At 39.1% G+C, this 25,169-nt stretch overlaps 1 protein-coding gene across 5 annotated transcripts in view; it reads left to right on the top strand.

Annotated features, from left to right (window-relative positions):
• GRM5 (glutamate metabotropic receptor 5) overlaps positions 1–24,062 on the top strand; it is a 551,045-nt gene extending 526,983 nt beyond the window's left edge. For 4 of the 5 annotated variants that reach the window (XM_012444850.3, XM_012444849.3, XM_012444851.3 and 1 more), the window contains exons 9-10: positions 2,227–2,322; positions 20,476–24,062. In XM_012444850.3, coding sequence (XP_012300273.2) covers positions 2,227–2,322; positions 20,476–21,382 — 1,003 coding nt within the window. In that variant the 3' untranslated portion in view covers positions 21,383–24,062. The remainder of the gene's footprint in view (positions 1–2,226; positions 2,323–20,475) is intronic. The other variant, XM_064365387.1, reaches the window with a different exon arrangement.
• Positions 24,063–25,169: the final 1,107 nt, after the last annotated feature.

Below are 25,169 nucleotides of genomic sequence, written 5' to 3'. Positions count from 1 at the left end.
TTAGCCTAACAGAAGGTATTCAAAAATATGTTAACGATCCCTTTGTAAGGAACTGAATGACCACCAATAATTTATTATTCTATCAATATTCTTTTAAGCTGTAGAGCAGTATTTTGGTTGAACAATTCACTTCACAAATAAGCACAAAATACTTTGCATTGAAATGTGGGTCATCATTGACACGTTGCAAACCATTGCTACTTCTAAGGTATTTTCTTTGGTAAAATTAAGTCTACTCTATCTAGCTTGGTCTGATGCTTTACCTCTTTTGACAAAGTCCCTTAGTTCTTTTCCTTTCTTCTTTATGCCCACATCTAAAGATGTCTATCTTGTGTACATAGTTCTTCTTTCGTCCTCCTACTGTTAGGTAAGTTCTATCAGGCAGGATCTGCAGATTACTTATCTTTATATCTGTAGTGCAAAGTCCATTACCTAGGATTTAATAAATGCTCAACTAATGTCTGCTAAATAGGTAATCCATTAAATTCATTTGGCTTGATGTAATAAGCCACTTTTCTTCAAATATTAGATACTTTGACATTTTGGAAGGGAAAAAAAATGAAGAGGAAGGCCTCTGCTCCAGGATCAGTAATGATCTTGACTTTGTTGCATTTTGTTTCATTTTATTACTTTTGAAACACCAGGAATACAAACAAAGGATTTTGACTGTACTGAGGTGAACACGTCTCATTTAGTAACTCCCTTTATCACTGCCTATTGGATACAAGGAACATGAATGAAGTGGTACCGTACCAGGCTCTAGCTTAATTAGCAAAAAGGCAATAAAGCCTTAAGAGTCTTGGGCTCCTGCAAGCTCTACTGGTGATTTTCTCTACTGATGAGGCATGTGACTTTCATGAAGTCAGCTGAGTAAATCTAGCTTTCTTATTTGGCAAATGGAAACAACAGCTCTCTTTTAACAACCTCATGGAGTTGAACCAATGAATAAAAAAGGTGATTTCTGTGGAATCATGTTGGCTCAAAAACTGTCATTGAGGTACAAGAACTTATCTTGATGCACCACATAGAAGAGTAATGCTGGGAATCTCATCACTTATTTTAGATGGAGTATCTAGTATCTTCCAAGGGCAGTGAACTGCCAATTACAATGCAAAAGCTGTTTGAGCCACACTCTAAAATGGAGGCCTCCCAATACTGACAGTCAAACTTCAGCTTAACGGTTATAGAAACTTTTCATGTCCAAAGAACATGTCTTCTCACTTCTGTTATTACCAACATCTAACAGCATCCAGAATGGTATCAGTCAATGAGGGCTTGTTCAAGATAACAATTAGCTTAAAAACTTGATAATGGGGCCAGGCACAGTGGCTGATGCCTGTAATCTCAGCACTTTGGGAGGCTGAGGCAAGCGGATCACAAAGTCAGGAAATTGAGACCATCCTGGCTAACACAGTGAAGCCCTGTTTCTACTAAAAATACAAAAATTAGCTAGGTGTAGCAGCGGGTACATGTAGTCCCAGCTACTCAGGAGTCTGAGGCAGGAGACTTGCTTGAACCTGGGAGACAGAGGTTGCGGTGAGCTGAGATGCTGCCACTGCAATCCAGCCTGAGCAACAGAGTGAGACTTAGTCTCAAAAAGAAAAACAAAACAAAACAAAACAAAACAAAAACCAACTTGGTAATGGAAGGCAACACATTACAATAGCTAAAGTGTGGGTTCTAAACTTAGACTCCCTGTATTCAGAATTCAGCCCAACCACTTACTAGGTATCTTGATCAATTTACTTAACCTCTATAATCTTAGGTTTCTTCATCAGTAAAATGAAAATAATAACAAAGCCTCTGGCCCAGGGCTGTTCCCAGGATACAATTTAGGTAAAGTTCTAGCATATAGTGTCTGACATATGGTAAGCACTGCATAGATTCTAATGTATTGATTGATATTCATCTTTTTCTAAGATGCTTGAAATTGCACTCCTTTTACCATTGAATATTAAATGTGATAAATTCACAGTTTAATTGGCAGTGTGAAAGAATGGGGTACATGCAGTTTAACCAAAAAGTAACAACATCAACGCTGATGCTGTCTGGCCATATGCCATCACAATCAACTCATAAGTATCACAGGTTGGTCATTGCACTAAGAACAGGAACCCCTGTTTTGGCACAGGGTGAATCTCCACAGTCACGGCCCTTCCTCAGCCTGGCAGTTAAGCACACAATCACGTCTTTCTGTTTGCTCCTGTCCTTGTTCATGCTCACCAGGTACAAAGACAGGAGACTGGCCCAGCACAAGTCGGAAATAGAGTGTTTCACCCCCAAAGGGAGTATGGGGAATGGTGGGAGAGCAACAATGAGCAGGTAAGCAAACTATGAGTGGTCTGAGGTGGTGTGAAATAAGTGTATGCAAGCTAGAGGAACAGGTGGCTCCCTGGTCTGGGTCCTCACTTAACTGTGCATCCCAGACAGTGTGTCCAACTTGGGCCACTACTGGTTTTCCGTGTGTGTTTGCTTTGTAAAACCTATGATGTCCTCATGTGAAGTAATGGGAGCCTCCTGTCCCAGATGCTGCTGTTTCCCAGGGCTGTGCGCTTTGCATGTCTGAAGCCTTAGCTCACAGTCAGTCCTCCTCTGGGTTTTAACTTATTGGTCAAATGGTTCTGGAGTTTGCAAAGTGGAAGAGATTGGAGGAAACTCATATTCCAGGGCTATTCAATCACTTAATAAAACAAATGCAAAAGCTTAGAACTGGTTTTAAGGAAAGGACTACAATTGAGGGAAGACTCCAGCCCCTGATCCTGGACAAGCCTGAAAATTAATATGACTTACTTTGAAAGTAACATCATCTCACAGCCAAGGGCAAATGCCTTGCCAAACTAGTGGACTGTAGAGACACGTGGCTTTTCTCAAACTGAAATCAGGAAAGCTAATCCTCCTCTAGCTACCATAGCTTTGCATCTCCTTTACTTCCTTGTGTTGGTGATGAGCATTCTCTGTCGCTGTGCTATGCATGTTCCTTTACACTAGGCACTCCTGACTGAGTTGTACCTAGTAAACCAGAGTATTTGGAACTATAAGCATTAGCTAAGCTGTGTTGCATGAAATAAACGTGCTTTATTGCATGGGACTTGGTTTTGAGCAAAGAGCTCTGGAGAAAAAGACAGTCAAGATTGACATTAAACGGTTCCAGAATGTTGAAGGAGTCTTGAGTTGAGGAGTCACTTGCCATGACTTAACTCTCCACTTCTAATTTGTTGTGGCATTTCCCAATCCATCTGTGGTGTAGGGATATGGAAGGAAACTTTAGCAAATCATTCTGGATTGGAGAAAAGGAAAAATCCAGTAAGTAGAGTGTGTGCATATGCGTATGCATGTGCTGAGAGCAGAGCTTGAGACCTAACTGCATAACAAGAAGATAATCCTGTGGAAATTTCACCCCAAACATCGTGTTTGCTTCTTCAGTGGTAGGCTCCTTCCTGTTTTGAAAATAAAGACTAAATTTTTCCAAGGCCCACCACATTGCACAACTGCTGGAGGACCATTCACGTTGCAGTCTATGAAATGGTGTCCAGAACTATTCAGCATACAAGTCTGAGCAATCATTCATAACAGCCCTGGCCAAAAGCTTGGCCAACTTTGTCCATGGCTCTCAGAGACAGAGCAATGATAGTGTGTGTACATGCGTAGGCATTTATGTGTGCACACTGGTGTATCTGATGGCCTTATGCCAAAAATCGCTCTGTATAGCTATCTTTGGATCTCAGTGTGTCTGCAAAATGAGCCTCAGAGGATCATTTTGTGTGAGTGACTCAACAGACCGCTACTGGGGCTTCTATTTTCCTTCCACTTAGATATAACAAAGTAGCATAATTCCTGTCCTTGAAAATTAGGCAGACAGCACCAGAGTAAGCTGGACAAGGTGAAAGTGACTTCACCAAATGAGGGCTGAAGGGATGTTTCCAGAGTGACTTCTAATTTGAGGTATAAAACTGGAGTTCCCAAACCTGGCAAACTTAACTGACTATCAAACAGACTGAGGCAAAATATTGGGCAATACAATGTAAGAATCTGTCATGTAGCAAGTTTCCTAGGTCATCTCAATAAAGCCAGTGCATGAACTAGTATTTTAGAGTAATCTGTTTATCTAGGAGATGACATGGGGCTGTTTGTGGCAAGCTTTTGGTTTCAGTTATGCTATGCAATGCTCTTAGCAGTGCTTAGTGAATGCTTAGAACTTCAGATCTGATCATCACAGAAATCAGATTTGCTCAAGGCTGTCTTGATTGAGAATGGGGGAAAGGGTCAGAGAGGGTGCTACACAGAGAGTAGGAGATCCCAGATAAACACACCAGGCTTCCTTGGGTCAGGTCCAGATCTACAAAGGTAGCCATTTGACGTATCTCCAGAAAGAAAGGTCTGAGTTTCTCTACAACAGCAAGATATCATTTAATTTTTGCTTTCTCTCCTGTTTGGATATAGCCAAGGTAATGAAAAGGCTTATTACATTGATATATCCTTGTGGAACAGAGGGGAATCATGCAAGCTACAATAAATACAATTCTGTTGGAGCAACCACCTCAGCCACACAGATAAGCAGAGTTAATTGGGAACAAATGATCTTCCCTTCCTAATATCTCTTCCTTCTCATTTCTTTAGCACTATATAAAAACACACTCTCTCTCTTGCTCACACACACACACACACACACACATACACACACATGAGACAGAGAGAGAGAGAGATGAGAGGAGACATGTAGTACTTAAGCTTTCCCTGAGGGAGTAGAAAAGGCCTAGAGACATATGAAAAGAGAGGCCAAAATTCACAAGGCCTTGGTATCTTTTTTTCCAACTTCACATTTGTTCATATAAATACAGACACACATGCACGCACACACATAATATTTATCCAGGAGGAGTAAGTTTAAAATGAACATTAAGAGAAAAGATGTCAGAGAGCAGATCACTGTGATGGAAACAGTTTCTAAGTAAGGGTTTGGAGTAGTTAATCCAAACTTGCTTACACGGGAACTGAATGGAAGGGCTAGAGAAAGGTTAACTCTATGTAGGCGAGGCTTTTATAGGTATTTTTAGGGTCAATAAATAAGGCTTTTTTTTGGAAATTCATCCCCACTCCACCCCCCATTGCTTCCAGGAGTCAAAGCCAAGCATCACATTGACTCTGCAAACATCTGGGACCCTTCTGTAGCCATTACTGAACCACCAGTTCCAGGGAGGGGCTGAGGGGAGCTCAAACAACCACAGAAAACCAAGAGTGTCACTCCACATTTCATTGGCCTGTTTTCTATAATAAAAATGTAGAATGGATAGTACCCTATGAATTCATGCCTAGGATGATTATCCCAGAGCCAAGTTGCCTGGTGGGAAAAGAAAGCATTTCACAATGTTTACAGCTGAAGCAGAGCAGAGCACATTTTCTGAACTGTAACATTAGCAGGGCCTTAGACAGATGCTCCCTTACTTTTGCCCTCCTCCCTCAACCCTCACGCTGAGAAAGGAATGAGAATGTAATACTTGCCCATAGCACACTAGCTTCCTGAAATACGTTTCTGTTTTCCCTTTATGTGAAGAGGCTTTTTTTAACCTGATGTCTGAATATAGCATAACTTGTCATCTTTTCATATTTTCACAGTGCACAGTCTAAGTGTGAGTCAGAGCAGAATCCTCCTGATTGCAGGAGAAGTGAAAAAGAGTCCTAAACAGGGAGGTGGCTCTAAGAACTGGAAATTCTCTAAACTCTGTTACTGTGTGAGTTCCTAGCAAGATGGTCCAGCCTTAGGAATGACTGAAACCTCAACACTGAATGTTATCTTCTGTCTCAGCAGGGGCATGGCATTGGAGTACTCGGAATCTGTTTCCTGATGTGCTCATGCTGTAGCTCATGTAAGAGAAGAAAAGACATTCTGAGCCTCCTAGTATCTCTTTGAGAAACAGCTCCCTAAGTCAAATGAAATAGACAGACCCCTAGTCCCCCTCCAGTGCCGGAGGAAGGAGGGTGGTATGGGTTATTTCTGAACAAAAAAGAGAATTATTATTGTTATTCTTTTGTGATATAAACTATCTCAACTATTGACTTTCAATCAGTTGAGTAACTGATTTTTATCTGCGATATGCAGCATCTAATTCTAGTAGGTATAATTGTTTAATAAAGCCTTAGAGAATTTGGTAAGAGTAATGTCATTATAGTCCATGTTAAATGAGTAGGACCTTGGATAGCCCCAAATATAATGTCACAAGACATTACAGGATTACCTTTCATTCATTCAATTATTTCTTTCTTCAGGTAAAGCTCATTTATTAATCACCTATTATGAACCAAGCACTCAAAAGACTCTAGAGAAAAATGGATGACCAAGATATGACTAATGCCCTTGAAAATCTGCAGTCTATTGAGAAACAGTCAGAAAAACAGATAACTGCAATGTAATATAAAACCCTCAACACAGGAAAGTTTATGCCTTAGGTTAAGTCCCCATTCTTATCATACACTATAGTTCATACCAGTATAAACAGAATTAAAAGTAATACAATAATACATAATAACAGATCTAAATTGAGTATTCATAAAGTATAAGGCATATAGTTATATACAATTTAAAGTCCATAGATGAGAAAGATTCTGCCTTTCCAGTACAGACAGTAGAAGCCAGCTGTTTTTTTAGAATAGATTAGAATTTCTACAATAATCTTCACTTTATTTATCTCCAAAGTCAATTTCAAATTAATATTCTAACATATTCTAAAAAAGAAGAAGACTTAGTACCATTGCTATGATTACCATGTATCAGACACTATACTTGTCCCTTCATGTATGTTATGCATTAAGCTCTCCCAAGAACATATAAAGAAAGGATACATTTTTCTTTCCATGCTACACACAGAGAAATAAGGCTCAGGGAAATAAAATAACATACATAGTAGAGCAATTCCATGAAAAATCTAAAATCAAAGGAACTTCAATATCTGGTTCTGGCACTAGCCAGTATGTGACCTTGAAGTGCCATTTAAACTCTTCAATCTCCATTTTCTGTAAAATTCAGATCATGATATAGCACTTCTCTTACTAGGATGCTGTGAAAATTAAATGAAATTATATAAGTACAGCATTAGCATACTACTTGACACACAGTAGGCATTCAATACATTTTAGTGTGTGCTCTTACTATCCAAGGCCACCCAGTTTGTTTTTTATGTATTTACTATTTTGTCTTGTGTTTCTCTACCCTGCCACCATGGTCATTTGCTCAAAAATCAATTCTCGAAAAGTAAGTGAAACAAATAATAACAAGAAATGAATAAATCCAATGATATAATTTCCCTGTCTTAAACTTCATGTTCTGCCATAGTTGCCTATAAAAGCAGCCAACATTTATTGAGTACTTAGAAACACGAGACACTGTGTCAAATGCTTTATCTGCATAATTGTTCATTTAATTTTTGAAAAAAAGTCATTGGTAAAGCCTGTATTAGAGCCCAACTCAGTCTGATTCTACAGTTCACGCACTTTAATCATTATGTTATCAGCCACCCAGGAAAAAATACAAACTCATGCACCCAGAATAAAAGGCCCTTAATAAAGTAACCCTGACCTAACTATTTGACTGTTATTCCTACTGTTTTGGTCCATGTTCTCCTTTCCAGACAACCCAGATATCACACAATTCTCCAAGCATGCTGACTATTTTCTGCAACAGCACATCTTAAGACATGCTGCGTTTCTAGCTGGATTATCCTTCCTTCCTCTTTCTATCCATCTTCTCCAACTCCCATTCCTGCTCTACCTAGCAAACCTACTCAGGTTTCCAAACCAACTCTAATGTCAATTCCTCCCTTAAGCCTTTTAAATGTCTTAGTCTAGATAAACTCTGCCCAACTCCATAATTCTAATGTATTTTACCTTTACATCTGATATTGCTTATTATTTGCTTGCCTGTGTCTTCTCATTAAACTAGAGGTTTTTAAGTCCACACACACAGAAAAACATGTATTGTTCACTTTTAAATCTTCAGTACTCAACAAGTGAAGAGTCTATTGATTCAATCAGCCACTCAATAAAAGTGCCTGATAGGCTTTGAGTATGTAGGCAGCACTGTTTTAGGGACCATGGGGTGTTTGGGGAAGTATAAAATAATCTCCACCCTAAAGGAAATGACATTCTAAACAAAGAAATAAAACTTACTCTGATGGAACCTGCAAAAGCAATAGTCTACATTAAGATTTTATACCTGTGATACCAATAATAAAGCCAAGATTTGGATGGTGGTCAGGATTGGACGGAAGCAGGGATGAAGGTATGGCTAACAATAGTGTAGCCAACTCATATGCACGTATGCCTTTCTTGAAAATTCTCAGTGAATAGTCACATAAAAAGTGGGTAAGTTCAACAGATATTAGTTTAATTTGTTTAACTTATTTGACCCTGAAACCATTTATTCATGAAGCACCTATTGTCATTCTTATTTTCTATACCACTTGTAATTTTATAAAAAATATATCAAAAAACAAAGCATCAAAATTATGTCTGAGTAGCTTATAATAATCTTTGAAATCTTATTATAAGCATTTTCCCAAAGAAATCTTTTGTAATACCAGCAAAAACTTAAAAGAGTTGCTAATATTTGGTGATTGGAATATAAATTTACTAGCCTTATTAAGTACCACTAATATTAACCAGCTTTCTAATTATCTGCTTATTTTTCTAAAAGAATTATGAATTACTCAGAGTATATTCTATTTTTATATTATTAAATTGAACAGTCTCTTTTTTTTAGCATGTAAAAAAAATGTAATACATAAATGTAACAGGAATACTTGAATTCTGTGACTCTCATCTTAGTTTCTGCTCAATTCTCTTCTTATCTAATACCCTTTTTACTGAAAAAAAAGGAAGAACTGGTCAAAGCCTTGTGTGAGGCTGCTGTCCTTGCCTGTGAAAAACATATTTTATAAATAGACATATATATGTACACACACAACTATATGCACACATTTATGGACAAACATACAGTATTTTGTAGATAATTCAGTAGTTATAAACAGTATATTTACATATATTTTATTTGAAACAATAGATTTCCTAGCATGTAATTTTCTGTGAAAAGGAAATCAAAATCATTTCTAATGGAAAAATCCCAAGCCAAAAGGGGAACAGCCTGACATGTAGTTATCAAGTCAAAACTTGTATGCTCTAGATGGGGAAGTGAATTTTAAGGGATACTTTCTACTTTTAGTCTCACCTAAAGATAGGGATAAAATCTTGGAATCCTGTCCAACTAATCGTACTGGCATTTCCCATTATGTATAATGGTAATATTGAAATGTAGGCAGAAGTTACTCAGCAAAGCTAAGTGCTCTGAAAATTTAAATCAATCTTTTTATCTAATCCCATGTTTAATGAGTTGGTTTGAACCAATTCTTCAACCCAAGGACTATTAATCATTTTTAAAAACATTTTTGCCACTGTGTCCCACTTTGCTTTTACACTATGTTTTTACACACAGTCTTCCCTTCTAGTATCAATAGCTCATCAAAAATCATGGCTTTAGCAAGATGTTTATACTTTAAGTATTTTCTACTTTTATGCTCACAAGTTCTTTGAATCTCTCTAATCCTCAATTTTGTAGTTAATTTAATAGCATACATATGACAACACACATGCACAGATATTTTTAAAGAATAAAAGAATTTAAATGAGGAGATCAGAAACGTGTGTGTGTATACAGAAGGCAATATATTACAATTTAAAGAAAAAAGTAAACATTAATCAGGAATAGCTGTATGTTTGTGTACATCTACCCAATTAACTTTCTAAGGTCCAGAAAAAGGAAAGATTTCTGTTGTCTTTGAGAACCAAGAAGATTGATATTAAGCAAAATAATGGTGTCCCTGGTAGATTTAAATTTGTTTTAATACTACAAGGATACAGTGCTCAGCATCCCAAGAATTCCACAGGAAATGGGACTGGAACTAACTGATAGTAGTGACTTATATCTGTGGCGTGTGCCTATTTTATCCAATTTAAAAAAACCACTATAACCAAGAAATTTTCTTCTTAAACCAAGAGACTTCACTAGATAATATACATATTGGTGGTGAATCTGCACCCAGGATTCAAGCCTCCTAACTAACGTACCCTTCATACATCAGATTTAAGTCTCAAGCTTCAGCTGAGGTGCTCTAAGATAGAAAGGAGTCTTTTTGCCTAAACAGAAATCATCTTCCCAGCACCCATTCTAAAAATCCCAGGACAGCTCTTATCTTACTGTCCCCCAGGATTCATCTCAGCAATGTTGATACAGAGCTTTAGAATGCATCAGATTATTTTATGGGCAAAACCTGGGCCATTGCCATTTTGGATGCTCCACAAGGGCATGTCTTGGCAGCCACTTGGTTCATGTGTGTATCTTGGCACTCAGCACATAGACAATATGAATGATTCTGGATTTAGCATCAGATTTGGGGCACCGTCCTGCCATTTACTTTGACTTGGGCAACTTAGTTTAGTTCCATAAGACTCATTTTTCACATCTACAGTGCAGGTTCATAATACCCGTCTATAGCAAACATTCAAGATGGTATAGTTCACTTTATTTCACCAACACTCCCAGCTTACCTACTCTGTACCAGACACCATATTAAGCACAGGAGATACATGTAGCATCTGCCCTTGGAATGCTCCAGGTTTAGTGTGGGAACAGACTTGTAAAAAAGTAATTAAAAATACTATTTGATAAGTGTTACCTTAGATAGCTGTTATGAAGGTGAAATATGATGACATTGGTGAAAATAACTTGTGAGCTGAAAAGTTCTATTAAAATAGAAACTATTATCATTCCTGGATTCTCCTCTTCTTTGCCACCAATCCCAATTCCATGTTTTATTCAAGGTTTAAATCAAGCTGAATTCCCCCACAAAGTCTTCCTGACTGCAGAAGCTTCTAGACACAAAACAGCTGTATCTGGTTTTGTTCTCTATTTGCTAAATTGTAATCTGAGCTTTTTAGTAATTGCTGGAAAAAATCATTTCCTGTTATGAAAAAAAGTACAAAAATCTAAAATTCTTTCTAATCTTTGTTAAGGCATCTCGGCTGAGATCTAGGGCTTAAATGTCAGGATGAGGAACAGTTTAATGGAGTTTTTATTGTTTTATTTTTAGTTGACACTTAATAATTATACACATTTATAAGATACAGAATGTTTCCTTATACATATACAAAGTATAATGACAAAAACAGGGTAATTAACATAGCGATAACCACAAATACTTATCATTTGTGTTGTGAATATTCAAAATCCTTTCTTCTAGCTTCTTGAAAACATACAACAAATTACAGTCAACTGTATTTACCCTACAGTGCTGCACAACACCAGAGCTCATCCTCCTATGTAGCTGTAAGCTTGTATCACTTTATCAACTAATATCAGTTCATTTAGTTTGAGGCTGTGTGCAGGTAACAGAATTGCAAATCAAAATAAATAGTTTGATTCGAGAAGGAAATCTCCGTGATAGCTCAACACAGTTCCGAAGCTTGGCACATGCTCCCATGTCATATTCTCCTTTGTTAAGGTGCTTGCTTTTTATAAGGACTCGGGAAGTAACAACTGTGCTAGTACCATTAAGCACTTTGATAACCCACACTGAAAGAACATGTAGCTTTTGAAAAGGCCTCCTGTTGCTGTTAAACCAAAGACTAGTTAAAAGAGGACTGAATGAGTGGTCCTCCTCCCACCGGGAATTTACTAAGGATTGAATGCCTGGTAAGAGATATTCTCTGGAGGAATTATCGTAGAAACCTGCAACCACTGCTACTTAAGAGAGAGGTGAAAACCCACAGCACTTTGGACTGTCGGAGGAGTTTCGTGGGATTAGACATGTAGAATTAGTTTCCTTTCCATATATGCAATACATGCATTAACTGAGATTTGCTTATCCATGCTATTTTAACCTCCCCAAGCTTTAAGGCCTCGTTAATACCCACTTTATTTGCAAATTCTTCCTTGAAACTTCTTTCAGTGAACAACATTTTCTCTGAATTCTTCTAATACTGATAAGAAAAACCCAAAGTCTTTTTTTTCACAGTAGTTTTCCTATCAGTACATTCCTTTCCATCCTCATTTTTGTCACACTTGTGAATATCTTAACGCTGTGTTCCTGTATTGTTAAAACAATGTCTTGAGTATACCCTGGACACTACCATTTTGCATATGCCAGTCTTCTTTATTTCTCAATGCCTGAAGGGCTAACTAACTTAACACATATCACTTAGGCCTTAATATTTTACTAAAGTAGGACCAAGACTCGGGCCAGACTAGGAATAAGGCCAATGGATGAAGGTAGGGTGAGGGTTTAGAGAAGATTCCCATGGTGCTTGCATTTAAACTGTTTTTGTTTCACTTGGAAAAGATCAAACACATAAAATAATAAGTGACAGCATAAAGTATCATTGAAGAATAACACAGAAAAGAATCCATGAGTATTTCTTTCTTCATTCATTTATTGATCAAGCATGCACATTACATATGTATCTAATAATTAGCCTACCTCTCGTCTAATATATTAGACCACCTATGTGTTCCAAGCACTAGTAAAAAGCCCAAGGTTAATTACTAATTAGTTATTCAGACAGCAAAATAAAGAAGACCCCCGTAGGTCAGGTGTGGCCAGGAAGAACTTCTATAGCAGACAAAAAGTCAAAACTCTATCTTCTGATGCCTTAAGTCCTGCTCCATCCCCACACAGTCACAAATTGGAATACTTAGACATTCCTTGTGGATTTCTGGACTTCTGTCATTGCTACCAATTATTTAATGCCTAGATGTAATGTCTCCTGCAGGCAGCTAGCTTTCCCTGACCACTCCCCTGGGAAGGTTATTCCCTCTTGTGAAGTTCTGAGTCTTTCATTATCTGACCCTATAAAAGCCCAATAAACTGATTACTTGTTCCCATGCTCCGCTGCCATCCCTCACTCTCCTTGCCCTTAGCAAACCCTTCACCTGCCTATCTGCTTCCTCATTCCAAGGTTGTAGGGAAAGGAAAAACAACCTCTATCAAAATACCATGAGTAACTCATATCATTAGCCGCCTTCTGTATGTATCTTCTCTCTTGAATTAAATTTGACCCTCTTTGAGGGACATCTCATGTATCAGTAACTCTCTGCCACTGTATCAAAAACCATTGATGAAGCAAAGTCATTTGCAAAGGTATCACATATCATTTGATACCAACGTTAGTTGAAATACGAAGATTTTCAAAATAATGCAGAGTTAAGTTTATCCCTGCAATTACAACATTCCTATTTACTGGTATTCCAAATAAGTCAGAGAAAAAATGTGAGAATTAGAACTATTGGGGTAGAAATTAAATGTACTATATATAGGACAATTGTCTTTAATTTCACCATAGCATGGGAAAGAAAGGCTAAGAACTGCCATATAATATTAATTTGTATGGCTGTGGCATCAATTGCCTCCATCATTAAGGCATCCAGTTATTATCTTTGACAAAAGTTTGTCTTTAATCAATTTGTGCTCTTTAAGTTAGTGACCAATGAGAGATGTAGGATGCTTTCCTGAGACTATGAAGTATATGATTAAGAAGTACAGAGACCTAGGGTGAGTAAGAGACAATATAAACCAAATAAATAACTTTTCTACTTAAAACACATATCCTCTTCAAATACCATCCAAATATTTTCTTCCATAGAAAAAGTAGAGCTAATTTCAAAAATAAAATATGAAGTCATAGAAACTGGAAATGGAAATCATGATATGCCTTTAATTTAGTGCCACATTCCATTTTGCTAGATGTGTAACTTTGGGCAAATCATCTAATATGATTGGGCCTCAGTTTTTTTCATCTTTGAAAGGAGAATAAAGACTTTTACCCTACTATCTACCTCTGACAATACAGTGTTCTTCAAAGTGCTTTACAAAGCACTCTGCAAATATACAATAGTATTACTTTGATAATTGGGTCTATATTAGACTATTCAATCCGGAATTCATTTCCATTTCCTCAAGTGTTTTCCTCTATACATACATCTCTAATGCATTCATCATGGCTCCTTAAATTGTTTTTGTTAGCAAGATAGCCATTTTCATTCATTTAGGTTGTAACTGGAGAAATGTTTGTAGATGATTCTGCATTTTCATATATTATAGTATGTTTCTCAGTATAATTTCCAAGATCAAGATGTCACAATTTAGGCAAATCTCAGAAATTCTTCCACCTATATTGAAATGTCTAAACAATATCAAATTTCTCTGTATCTTCTTAAAAGACTACCATACTTTCTAACTCAAAGTCAATTATGGAAAGTAAAATATATTGATGAGGATTTTTTTTTAATTAACAAAAAAATGAAAGTGCAATTGCAAATTTTCCACTCATATCAATTTGTGAGATTCTTTTATTGAGCTAATAATATTCTGATGTCATTCTGCAGGTATCATTTGCTAGGATCATCTGCCAATGATGTATCAAATTAAAAAAAAAAAAAAATCTCTGTGGGCCAGGCACAGTGGTGCACGCCTGTACTCTTGGCAATTTGAGAGGCCAAGGTGGGAGGACTACTTAAGTCCACAAGTTTGAGACTAGCCTGGGCAACAAAGTGAGACCCCCATCTTTACAAAAAATAAGAAAATTAGCCAGGCATGTTGGTATACACTTGTAGTCCCAGCCACTTGGGAGGCTAAGGCAGAAGAATTGTTTGAGCCCAAGAGTTCGAAGTTGCAGTGAGCGATCATCGTGCCACTATACTCCAACCCAGGCAAAAAAGCGAGACTCTGTGTGTGTGTGTGTGTGTGTGTGTGTGTGTGTGTGTGTGTGTGTGTTGTGTGTATCTTTTTTTATATTAGAAACTCACAATTACATGAGACCTTCCTCCCAGCTATGCCTCAACCCAAAGTTCACAAACAAGAGAGGTTCAGTAAAAAAGATGATTTTAAAAAAAGCATTTAATTATCTTTAGAGGATATATTTGATTACTCTGATACCTTGAAACTCTGCAAGTTATGAAAACACGAATAAACCATGTAACGAATGAGAGAGGAAGGATTTAGTTTAGTTTAGTTATTTTTTTAATTCAATGAAATAAAAATAAGAATTTTAATTGATTATATGCCAATAAAACCTTTAAAAACTCTGAGAAAAAAAAACTATACCAATCATTCAATAACTAATATAAGCACAAAAAATTATAAATTCCATAGATATTTGGATGGTCACTTTTTTTCTTTATTAATGTTTGCTTCCTAATGATGGTGTGCCATGCAGAATACTCTAATATCTGCAGGTTTGAGTAGAGGATTAATGAAACTGGGAGAGGTCACTGACATGACATTCTGAGCCTGCCTGAAATGAATAAATTTGCTAAGTGTCTGACATGGAAGGGAAAGAGAGGAAGAATAAACCTCTGAGAATAAAGATAGAAAGTATCATTTTGGCAGACCCAAAATGTAAACAAAACTAATGAAACAAAAAAACTTAATCCTCAAATAACATTATTGATATGCTTTTTGTTTTTCAGAAATAAAAAGCAAATAATTATAACAGAGATAACATTAGATGATATCATATTATATTTTGCAAAAGGGTGAAATGGTACCCGGAAGAGAGGAAGAAGTTACTTCTGGCCCCCTCATCAGATGTGGCAAATCATTTCACCTCATCCTTTTTTCCTTCTCCTTTTCTAATGTACAAAATACTCAGTGAGGGAAGGTGACATGCCATAGATGGGTAACGAAAATTCCCTTTCATTTTTCTTACCTCAGCCCCCAAGGACAAACATATAATATGGATGCTGAAAAAAGACTCAGCCTAAATAATAAATATCAACTGAGTGGAAGATTTAATGGTAATGAATAACCCCTTGCATTTGCAGAAGGGCTATACTCTCTATATAAACTACCCTCAGATGTATTATTATTCTTTTGGTTTTTCCCAGCGGTCATGCTAGGTGGGCAGGGAGATTTCTTTCTTCCTTTTTTTCCCCCCAGTAAGGAAAGAAGCTCGAAGGTGGCAAGTGATTTTCCCAACATCATTCTGAGTCAGATCCTGGACTGAGAATCTGGGTCCTTTCTCCTTGCCACTATTACTACTGCCTCGATAAGATTTCATCACTGAGCAATTTCACTAAGACAGATATGAGTTATAAAAAGTAATTATTTTACGATTTTCATGGTAGATATCAAGCTTTGTATTTTAATATTTAGTTAATGAAATTTTTTAAACCTGTAGACATTGAGTATTATTGATTAAAGGGAGGTATATAACAAATAAAAATAGATCCATAAGACAAAATAGAGTTATTAATACTGAATTCTTTTTAAAACTTAATTCTAATAGAAAATAACTCAGTATGAATTTTAAAAATGAAATGCATTTTATCTACTCTATTATTGGCCCAAGAATATTACTGAGCATCTACTGTGTTCTAAACAATGCCTGGGTACTACTGGGCATATAGGAAACAGCAAACCCTCTGACGGTGCCTACATAATGTCCCATCCAACAGGTGACATAGACATATAGCAAAGAGTTATTACACACCCGAATGCAGGGGCTACAGGAAACTAGCCTAGCAGGGTCAGGAAAGCTTTCTTTAAGACAGACAATTACGGTAAAATATAATAAGAAAAAAAGAGGATACGCTTAAGCAAAAAGGAATGTAACACAACAAAAAAGCATTTGAGGAAGAAGGTTAACTGAGAATTTAATGGGGTAGATGTGATTACCCAAGGAGCCAGGTTAGGGTGAGAAAAGAGGCCACAGATCATAGAACTGCAGTGTCTATGACAGTTGGTCAGGTAAAGGAAAAAGAACCTGACATGTTTTATGGCTTGCCAAATATTTTACTTTGCACTGAATTCTCTGTTCCTTAAATCAGGGTTCAAAATGGCATTGAGTACACTTTTTATTTTCTGAAATGTATTCACATAAAATACAAAAACAACATCCTTAGACACCTCTTTACCAGCTCTTTTCACCTACATTGTCTCATTTAATCTCAAAACAACCTTAACCAAATGAGACCCTGTCTGCTTCTTTTCAAGGCTTAAAAAGATCATTCTTTTCCAAGCATCTAAAATGGCAGATCCAGAGTAAGAACCGGGTTTTCAGATCCCTTTTCTATTGCAGTTTCCATGATACCCCACAGGGCCCTGTTCACTAATAAGGAATCCTATTCATCCATCAAATGCTTATTAAGATTATGCTGAGTGTCACTGAACAATATAGATAAGATCTCCATCTTCATGGAATGTACATTCTAATAAACAGAATAATGTTGTGAGTAGGTTTTTGTTTTTTTCTTTCTCAAGAGTTCTCATTTACTTCAGGGGAAAAACCCTTTCACATTCTAAAGAATGAAATGAAGTACTCAGATTTAGACTCCATCTCTCTGCTTGTCTAGTGTTTTTTGTGTCCACCTTCACTGTTACTCAAGTGGTCTGGTGTTCTCTCTCCCTTATGGCCATGGGCACCGTAAGCAAAGGCACAGCCAGGAAAGAGATGTCAACACTTTGTACGGAATTGATGAATTAGGATGGTTTCCTCATCACACATTCACCTAAAGGGTTTGCAACATGCTCATGTTGCATCATGTTTTGTGGCATGGCTACAGTGATTCCAAAGACTGTTACTGCTAACATCCAAAGTTATGTTCCATCATGTTCAACTAAAGGCATTCCAGAGAGAAAAGAAAAAAAAACTTTTTAAAAGCAAATCTTTGCAAAACCTCTCTCTGCTAGGACCAAGATTGTCCCTAGGGTATAAGTTGGCTGAATAAATTGATTCCAAGCCCATGCTTCGTATTAAAAGGGGGGTTAGTGACCTGGGAGAATAACTGTACTGTTCAAAACACCTGTTTGTTAACCTTCTGGTAAGAGAGACAGAGTGCAGTTGGCAACCATCCTCACAATCAAATCCCATAAATAAACTGGCCTATTTCTTCTCTGCCATGTTCTAGAAGTTAGTGGACACCAGGGAAAAAGAGATATAATACTCGCAAGTCAGGCTAAAGGAAAAATGGAAAAAATAAATCCTGAAACCACTAGAAAGCAAAACCAACTGTTTGGCCGCACCCACTCTGCTACTAGAGATGCACAGCAACCTCCAAACCTCAAAATGATTCGTTCATCCTTTCTAGGAAGGGCAAGGTGGGGTGGAAGCAGCTCATATTCCAAGATTCTAAAGGACATGAGGCTGCAATATACTGGGTAGATTAAATGGAAAGAAATTGCACAGGAAGGAGCAGAGAAAGAGAAAGAAAGACCATGAAGTAGAAAGGAACAGACGAAGAAATGGGAAGCAGTGTGAAAAGAGGCAAGAAGCATGTCATTACAGGGGCTGCAGAAATGGCGGTCTGTTAGTAAGGGAGTCGGTTTCTCAGGCAGAGCGGATCCTGCAGGGGCGGTCAGGTAGGTGGATTCCAAATGAGGTACAGGGCCCCTGTGCCTCAAAAGCAAGCCAGCCCTCCAGCAAAAGGGGCCAAAGGGAGTGATGGGGGTCTAGAAAAAAAGGACAGCTTTCTGCCGGTTTCTCAGTTTGTGAAAGAATCTGAGAAACAAAGTGCTTCAAAATTACTTTGGGAGCAGAAGGACAGAGTGTTTGTCAAAAGCATAGATCCCTGGAACCCAATCCAGACAGAGTCTCCTGGGGTCACAGCTTATGTCTTTGACAAATGCCCTAGGTGAGTCTTACACAGAATTTAGTTTAATAACCATAGGCTGCGATGATAAAACCACAGTCTTCAACTTCTTTTGTGGTCAAGCTGCTCAAGGCTATCTGTGGGTCACAGCCCTAGAACAGAGCTGTCTCAACTGAAAATAACAGATGCCTAGTAACGGAGATCTCGGATTACTTTGTGATGGGGAACTACACCAGGATCTCTTCATATAACATTCCCCGCCAGATGCTGTGGCTCACGCCTGTAATCCCAGCACTTTGGGAGTCTGAGGCAGGTGGATCACTTAAGGTCAGAAGTTCAAGACCAGTCTGGCAAACAGTGAAACCCCAACTCTACTAAAAATATGAAATTAGCTATGTGTGGTGGCACATGCCTGTAATCCCAGCTACTCGGGAGACTGAGGCAGGAGAATCACTTGAATCCGGGAGGCGAAGATTGCAGTTAGCCCAGATTGTGCCACTGCACTCTAGCTTGGGCAACAAGAGCAAAACTTCATCTAAAAAAAAAATTCTACCAGGCGTGGGGTGGCTCACACCTGTAATCCTAGCACTTTGAGAGTCTGAGGCGGGTGGATAACAAGGTCAGAGGTTTGAGACCAGCCTGACCAACATGGTGAAACCCCATCTCTACTAAAAATACAAAATCAGCTGGGCACGGTGGTGCATTCCTGTAATCCCAGCTACCTGGGAGGCTGAGGCAGGAGAATCACTTGAATCTGGGAGGCAGAGATTGCAGTGAGACAAGATCGTGCCACTGCACTCCAGTTGGGGCAACAAGAACAAAACTCCGTCTAAAATAAATAAATAAATAAATAAATAATTCTCAAGTGTCAGACCACATCCTCTGACATTACGTGAAGTTCCTGAAAGAAGGTCTGTAGCTTTAGAAGCTACAGTGTCAGCTTTTAGTGGTAAGGAGAGTATCTTCAGGTGCTATGGCTGAGGCACCAATCACATCTTGAAAGTGGCTTTCAGACCCCACGGTAGAAGCACAAAGGAGAAAGAGGGAGAAAGGCCTTTAAAAAAACGTTTCGGTCTGGCAATGTTCAGCAGGATCCTAATTTGAATCACTCTACTAAGTGCCGGAAGCATTATACAGCACTCTCACTCATCAAATTGCTATTCAAGAATAGGCCTCAAAGTAAATTTGTGAGGTGAATTTCTGTGAAGGAAGTTCTAAAGAGAAACGTATATTCATTAAATTTTTATTTTCCAGCAGGTAAGGCAGCCTAAGTAAAACTGTGTTCAAAATCAGGAGTTCAGACAGAAAACCCTAGTTATATATAACCACCTCCAGAATAAAGGCTGAACTGGAACCACTGTTTACCTCCTTGTATTCCCTGACTTACCCTTTCCCTCCTGTCTGATGACTGCTGGTGAGTTTGGGTCCTAATGGTAATGTTTCCCTTCAGAGGCCACTAACTCTAGGAACCCTCCGCCCTGTACCAGGCACTTTGCATACAGCCAGGAGACTGCAAGTCCTTGCATCCATGTGTGCTGCTGCACTCACAGGTGGGCTGAGAACTCCAGCAGAATCCTGATAAACACTCCTTCATCCTGACCAGCATCTCCTTTGACACATTTTTATGACAATGATAAACTACTGAAGAGAAAGCAGGGTTTAACTCAAAACAAGCAAATGGAAGCCACTTCCAAGGTCTCTTTCCATGATGTCCTTTGATGCAGTGTTTCCTGAAAGAATGAGAAAAGTCCTCATCCTTGGCCCATGAGCACCCACCATTGGGGAAGGGGCGTCCAAACTCCCTGGGCACCTCGCTGAGTCACCTCTCCTTTCCCTTCTCTCCGCAGCTCCAATGGAAAATCCGTCACGTGGGCCCAGAACGAGAAGAGTACCCGTGGGCAGCACCTGTGGCAGCGCCTGTCCATCCACATCAACAAGAAAGAGAACCCCAACCAAACGGCAGTCATCAAGCCCTTCCCCAAGAGCACGGAGAGCCGCGGCCTGAGCGCAGGCGCGGGCGGGAGCGCAGGGGGCGTGGGGGCCGCGGGTGGTGCGGGCTGCTCAGGCGCCGGCCCCTGCGGGTCCGAGCCTCCCGACGCCGGTCCCAAAGCGCTGTACGAGGTGGCCGAGGCGGCAGAGCAGTTCCCGGCGCCCGCGAGGCCACGTTCGCCGTCGCCCATCAGCACGCTGAGCCACCGCGCGGGCTCGGCCAGCCGTACTGAGGACGACGTGCCGTCGCTGCACTCGGAGCCCGCGGCGCGCAGCAGCTCCTCGCAGGGCTCGCTCATGGAGCAGATCAGCAGCGTGGTCACGCGCTTCACCGCCAACATCAGCGAGCTCAACTCCATGATGCTGTCCACCGCGGCCCCCAGCCCTGGCGTGGGCGCCCCGCTCTGCTCGTCCTACCTGATCCCCAAGGAGATCCAGCTGCCCACGACCATGACGACCTTCGCCGAAATCCAGCCTCTGCCGGCCATCGAGGTCACGGGCGGCGCGCAGCCCGCGGTGGGGGCGCAGGCGGCTGGGGACGCGGCCCAGGAGAGCCCCGCGGCCGGGCCCGAGGCTGTGGCCGGCAAGCCAGACCTGGAAGAGTTGGTGGCCCTCACCCCACCGTCCCCCTTCAGAGACTCGGTGGACTCGGGGAGCACAACCCCTAACTCGCCAGTATCCGAGTCGGCCCTCTGTATCCCGTCGTCTCCCAAATATGACACTCTTATCATAAGAGATTACACTCAGAGCTCCTCGTCGTTGTGAATGTCCCTGGAAAGCGCGCCGGCTTGCGCGCGCTGAGCGGAGTGGAGTGGAGCTCCCAGTGTTCACACACACAGTGGCAAGCATAGTCGCCTGGTTACGGCCCAGGGGGAAGATGCCAAGCGCACCCCTTGATGGAAACACGAGATCAATAGTGCTATCTCACGACAACCGACGACAAATCTTTTGGCAGATTTTCTTCTAGTGGCCTTAGAAAACGTGGGCTTTTAAGAAACACTGCTGGTATCTTTGAAGGCTGACAAGGCGTCTGTTCCAACAGTTCCAAGTGCTTTGCTCTAGGGAAGCAGTGCGTGTGAAACAGCGTAACGGAGGGTGAAGAGCATAGTGAATAAGCAACTGTAAAAAGTTTTATTTGTTTACTTTAATTATTTTCCCAGAAGAGTCTTTGATTCACCAAACATGAATGTACATTTTCTAACAAACTCAAAATCTGGGACCAAAACATCAACTTTTCTCTTTCTTTTTTCTTTTTGCTTTTTTCTTTCCTATAAAGACCTTGAAAAGCAGTAACTTGGGTCCAGTATTTACTGAGGCATTGTGAATGTGTCCCATGCATAACACAGTACTGGATAGTGAGTGCTGCGTTAATGTACTACGTAGGGCTTCTACCAGAGACTCTCCTCTCCAATTTGGTTGTGAAATACTCTTCCAAAAGCCTGCATCGGGAATTCCACCTACTTATTTCAGATTCACCTCCATTAACCAAGAAAACCAGTGGAAGATTTCTTGACTATTTCACCATGTTGCCAATCAATACTGGAGTAGCAAAAAAATATTTTCTGGAATACTGTTTTGTAATTCCCTCACTGGGGTGCATTGTAGCTGGAAATTCTCTTTATATTGATCATTCTTGAGCTCCAGCCCGGCTATCTCTTTCAAGAAAAATGGCCACTCCTTAGGAATGCTGTTCCAATTGCATTGCCAACTAAAATATTAAAATACGCATTGGGGTTTCTTCATTCCTTTATTTTGAGAAGCTGATGCACAAAGAGCGCCTTTGTTCTTTCTGAGTCCCACAACTGGAAGAGTGGTCCACAGACCCCATGAAGACATTGTCACAATTTTGAGAGACTGTTGTTGAAAGGATTAACACAATCTTAATACACTGAAAATTTTAAACTGTGTCAAGTCAGCTTAGTGGAGATTTAGCTACGCCAGTGAGCAGTGATTTTAACTATTCTTGGCTGCTTAAACAAGGCAGCTATGAACTATGACAAATGTAGATTTTTCAAAGCAATACAAAATACTAAAAAAGAGGAACCTTAATGAATATTAACCACACATTCTTAGCCATTCCAAAAAGAGGCAAAGCAATTCTTATTTTCTTTTTTAAAATAATGATTAATATTATTTTGTGCACTTCATACTGTCACTTTTTAAAACTGCAGAAAAGAGATTCAGCGTTATAATAGAAACATGTGTGCTTTGATAGTCTCAAATAGGTAGAATTCATAGTTCAAGACCTGAATCCACTGTCATCTCTTTCCTCCTCCCATTGCAGCTATCCTCAGGTACCAAATGTTTTGATTTTTAAATATGGATAGTAATAAATGGAGGAGGTGTCCTATAAATTTAAAGTTCATTTGACCCAGCCTTATACTTAAGATAGCCTTATGAAAAAGATTTGCTTTGAGGCAGAAGTATATTTTTGGCAGAAAGAAAAATAAATAAAACTTTTTCTTTTAGTTCAATATCCTTATTTTGGTAAGTATTTTTTTTTTTAATTTCACATCTACTTAAAAGAAAATAGACTGAGAAGGCCAGGCGCGGTGGCTCACGCCTGTAATCCCAGCACTTTGGGAGGCTGAGGCGGGCGGATCACGAGGTCAAGAGATTGAGACCATCCTGGCCAACACGGTGAAACCCCGTCTCTACTAAAAATACAAACAAATTAGCTGGGCATGGTGGCACGCGCCTATAGTCCCAGCTACTTGGGAGGCTGAGGCAGAAGAATCGCTTGAACCCAGGAGGCAGAGGTTGCAGTGAGCCGAGATTGCACCATTGCACTCCAGCCTGGGTAACAAGAGCGAAAATCCACCTCAAAAAAAAAAAGAAAGAAAAGAAAAGAAAAGAAAAAAGAAAATAGACTGAGAAATAGAAGTCAATCCATTGATATAATTTATCATTCTTCACTTTAAAAAATTCTAATAAATATTCTGCTTGTTGAGTTTTCTTTTCTGCTATTTGTTCTTACTTGAAACCTTAAGTCAAAGCTACCAATACAAAATATTAAAGCTAACATTAATGTACTAAAATATTAATTTAAAAAATCAAACCTCCCATGCTAGATTTGAAAATAACATCATCAAGAGGACCCTGACCCCAATTTTATAATGAGGCTTTTAAAATGTAAGTGAAATCTAGCTAAGTTTCATGGTTTCTTTAAGAGCAAATGTCTGCCTCTACCTGAAAAATAAATGTAAATCTTTTAAATAATTAATACCCTCTGGATCCTCATCAAAAGGATGGCATTCACCTGGGGATTCCTATCTTGACATCTTAGGTATTAAAAACCTTTCTCAATATGCTCTCCCTACATTTTAAAATTTGTTTCATAAAATCCTTATGTTGATTTTCATTCTATTCCCAAGTACAATACGTTTCACTCTAGACCAATAGAAGAACATGTTTAAACTTTATCCATGGTCAAATTCATTTTCTATCTCTTAAAAAGTACACTACCTTATAAGAAACTCCATTAGAAATTTAATGCAAGTAAATTGCCATCTGATAATTCCACATACTATCATAATCAACTGTAGTAATAAAAATGATTTATCAAATTAGAAGAGAACAAAATATATTTTTCTCTGTATTTCTATAACTTTTGCCACTTCATTGAATACACTGTATATTGGACATAAGATTATTAGCAATGCATTCTTGAGATCTTTTATTTTGGAATGATGCTAACTCTGTCTCTTTGCCAATTCTAATGCCAGGTTCCAAGTAATAACTCTACAGTACAAAGAGAACTGACTATTCATTCTAGGGCTATAGGATATGAACTTCACAATTCATTTGGGTACATTCTCATTGAATTTCCTTCAAAACAATCTGTTCCTGGTGCCCAGTGATAATTCAGTCGGGACCAGCATGACTAAAAGGATGGGGATATGCTAAGGCTCAGCAAAGTGACCCTAAAGGAGAGATATGTCCCATGATGGAAAGAAGAAGACGTGGTTTAACCAAGCTAAGCAGTCCACTTGTCCTGTTTTGGGAAAGGAGTGGAGTGGGGGCAGCCTAAGAAGAACATATCTGGATTGGGAAGAACTGTTTTTCTGGGCTAGAGACGGGGAAAAGAAAGGGAGTATGGAAAGACAAATTGTAAGAGATTTGACTGAAGCAAAGAAAAAAAAGCAAGTCCCCAAATGTGCTAATCCTTGAAAGTAACTGTCATTCCCAAACTACTGCTGTTACCAGCAAGTGATCAGGAGGACTAGGAGCTATTTCTGACTGTAAATGAATTGTATAATGGCTCTGCTGCAGTTCTGTGACTTCCAAGCCAGGAATTAAACACTCTTTTTAAGAATAACTAAAAACAAAAGCATTTCCTATGCTAGTCTCCTAGTAAAATGTACATGTTTTGGAGACTTCAAAGGTATTATCTGAGTTCACATTTAGCAACAGCTTATTAATAACCCTCAAGCTGTCAGAATCTCTATAGTTACCATTTACAATTTTATACTGTGAAAAAAATACAGATCAGTGAAAGCATAGAGATAAACCAGAATTCACTTTGAAGAGGGTCTGAGGCCTGGGAGATTCT

This window comes from Aotus nancymaae, unplaced genomic scaffold (assembly GCF_030222135.1).
Source record: "Aotus nancymaae isolate 86718 unplaced genomic scaffold, 86718_ANA_hifiasm-v0.15.2.pri h1tg000059l, whole genome shotgun sequence".
Taxonomy (NCBI): Eukaryota; Metazoa; Chordata; class Mammalia; order Primates; family Aotidae; genus Aotus; species Aotus nancymaae.
This window is presented reverse-complemented; position numbering and strand designations above follow the sequence as displayed.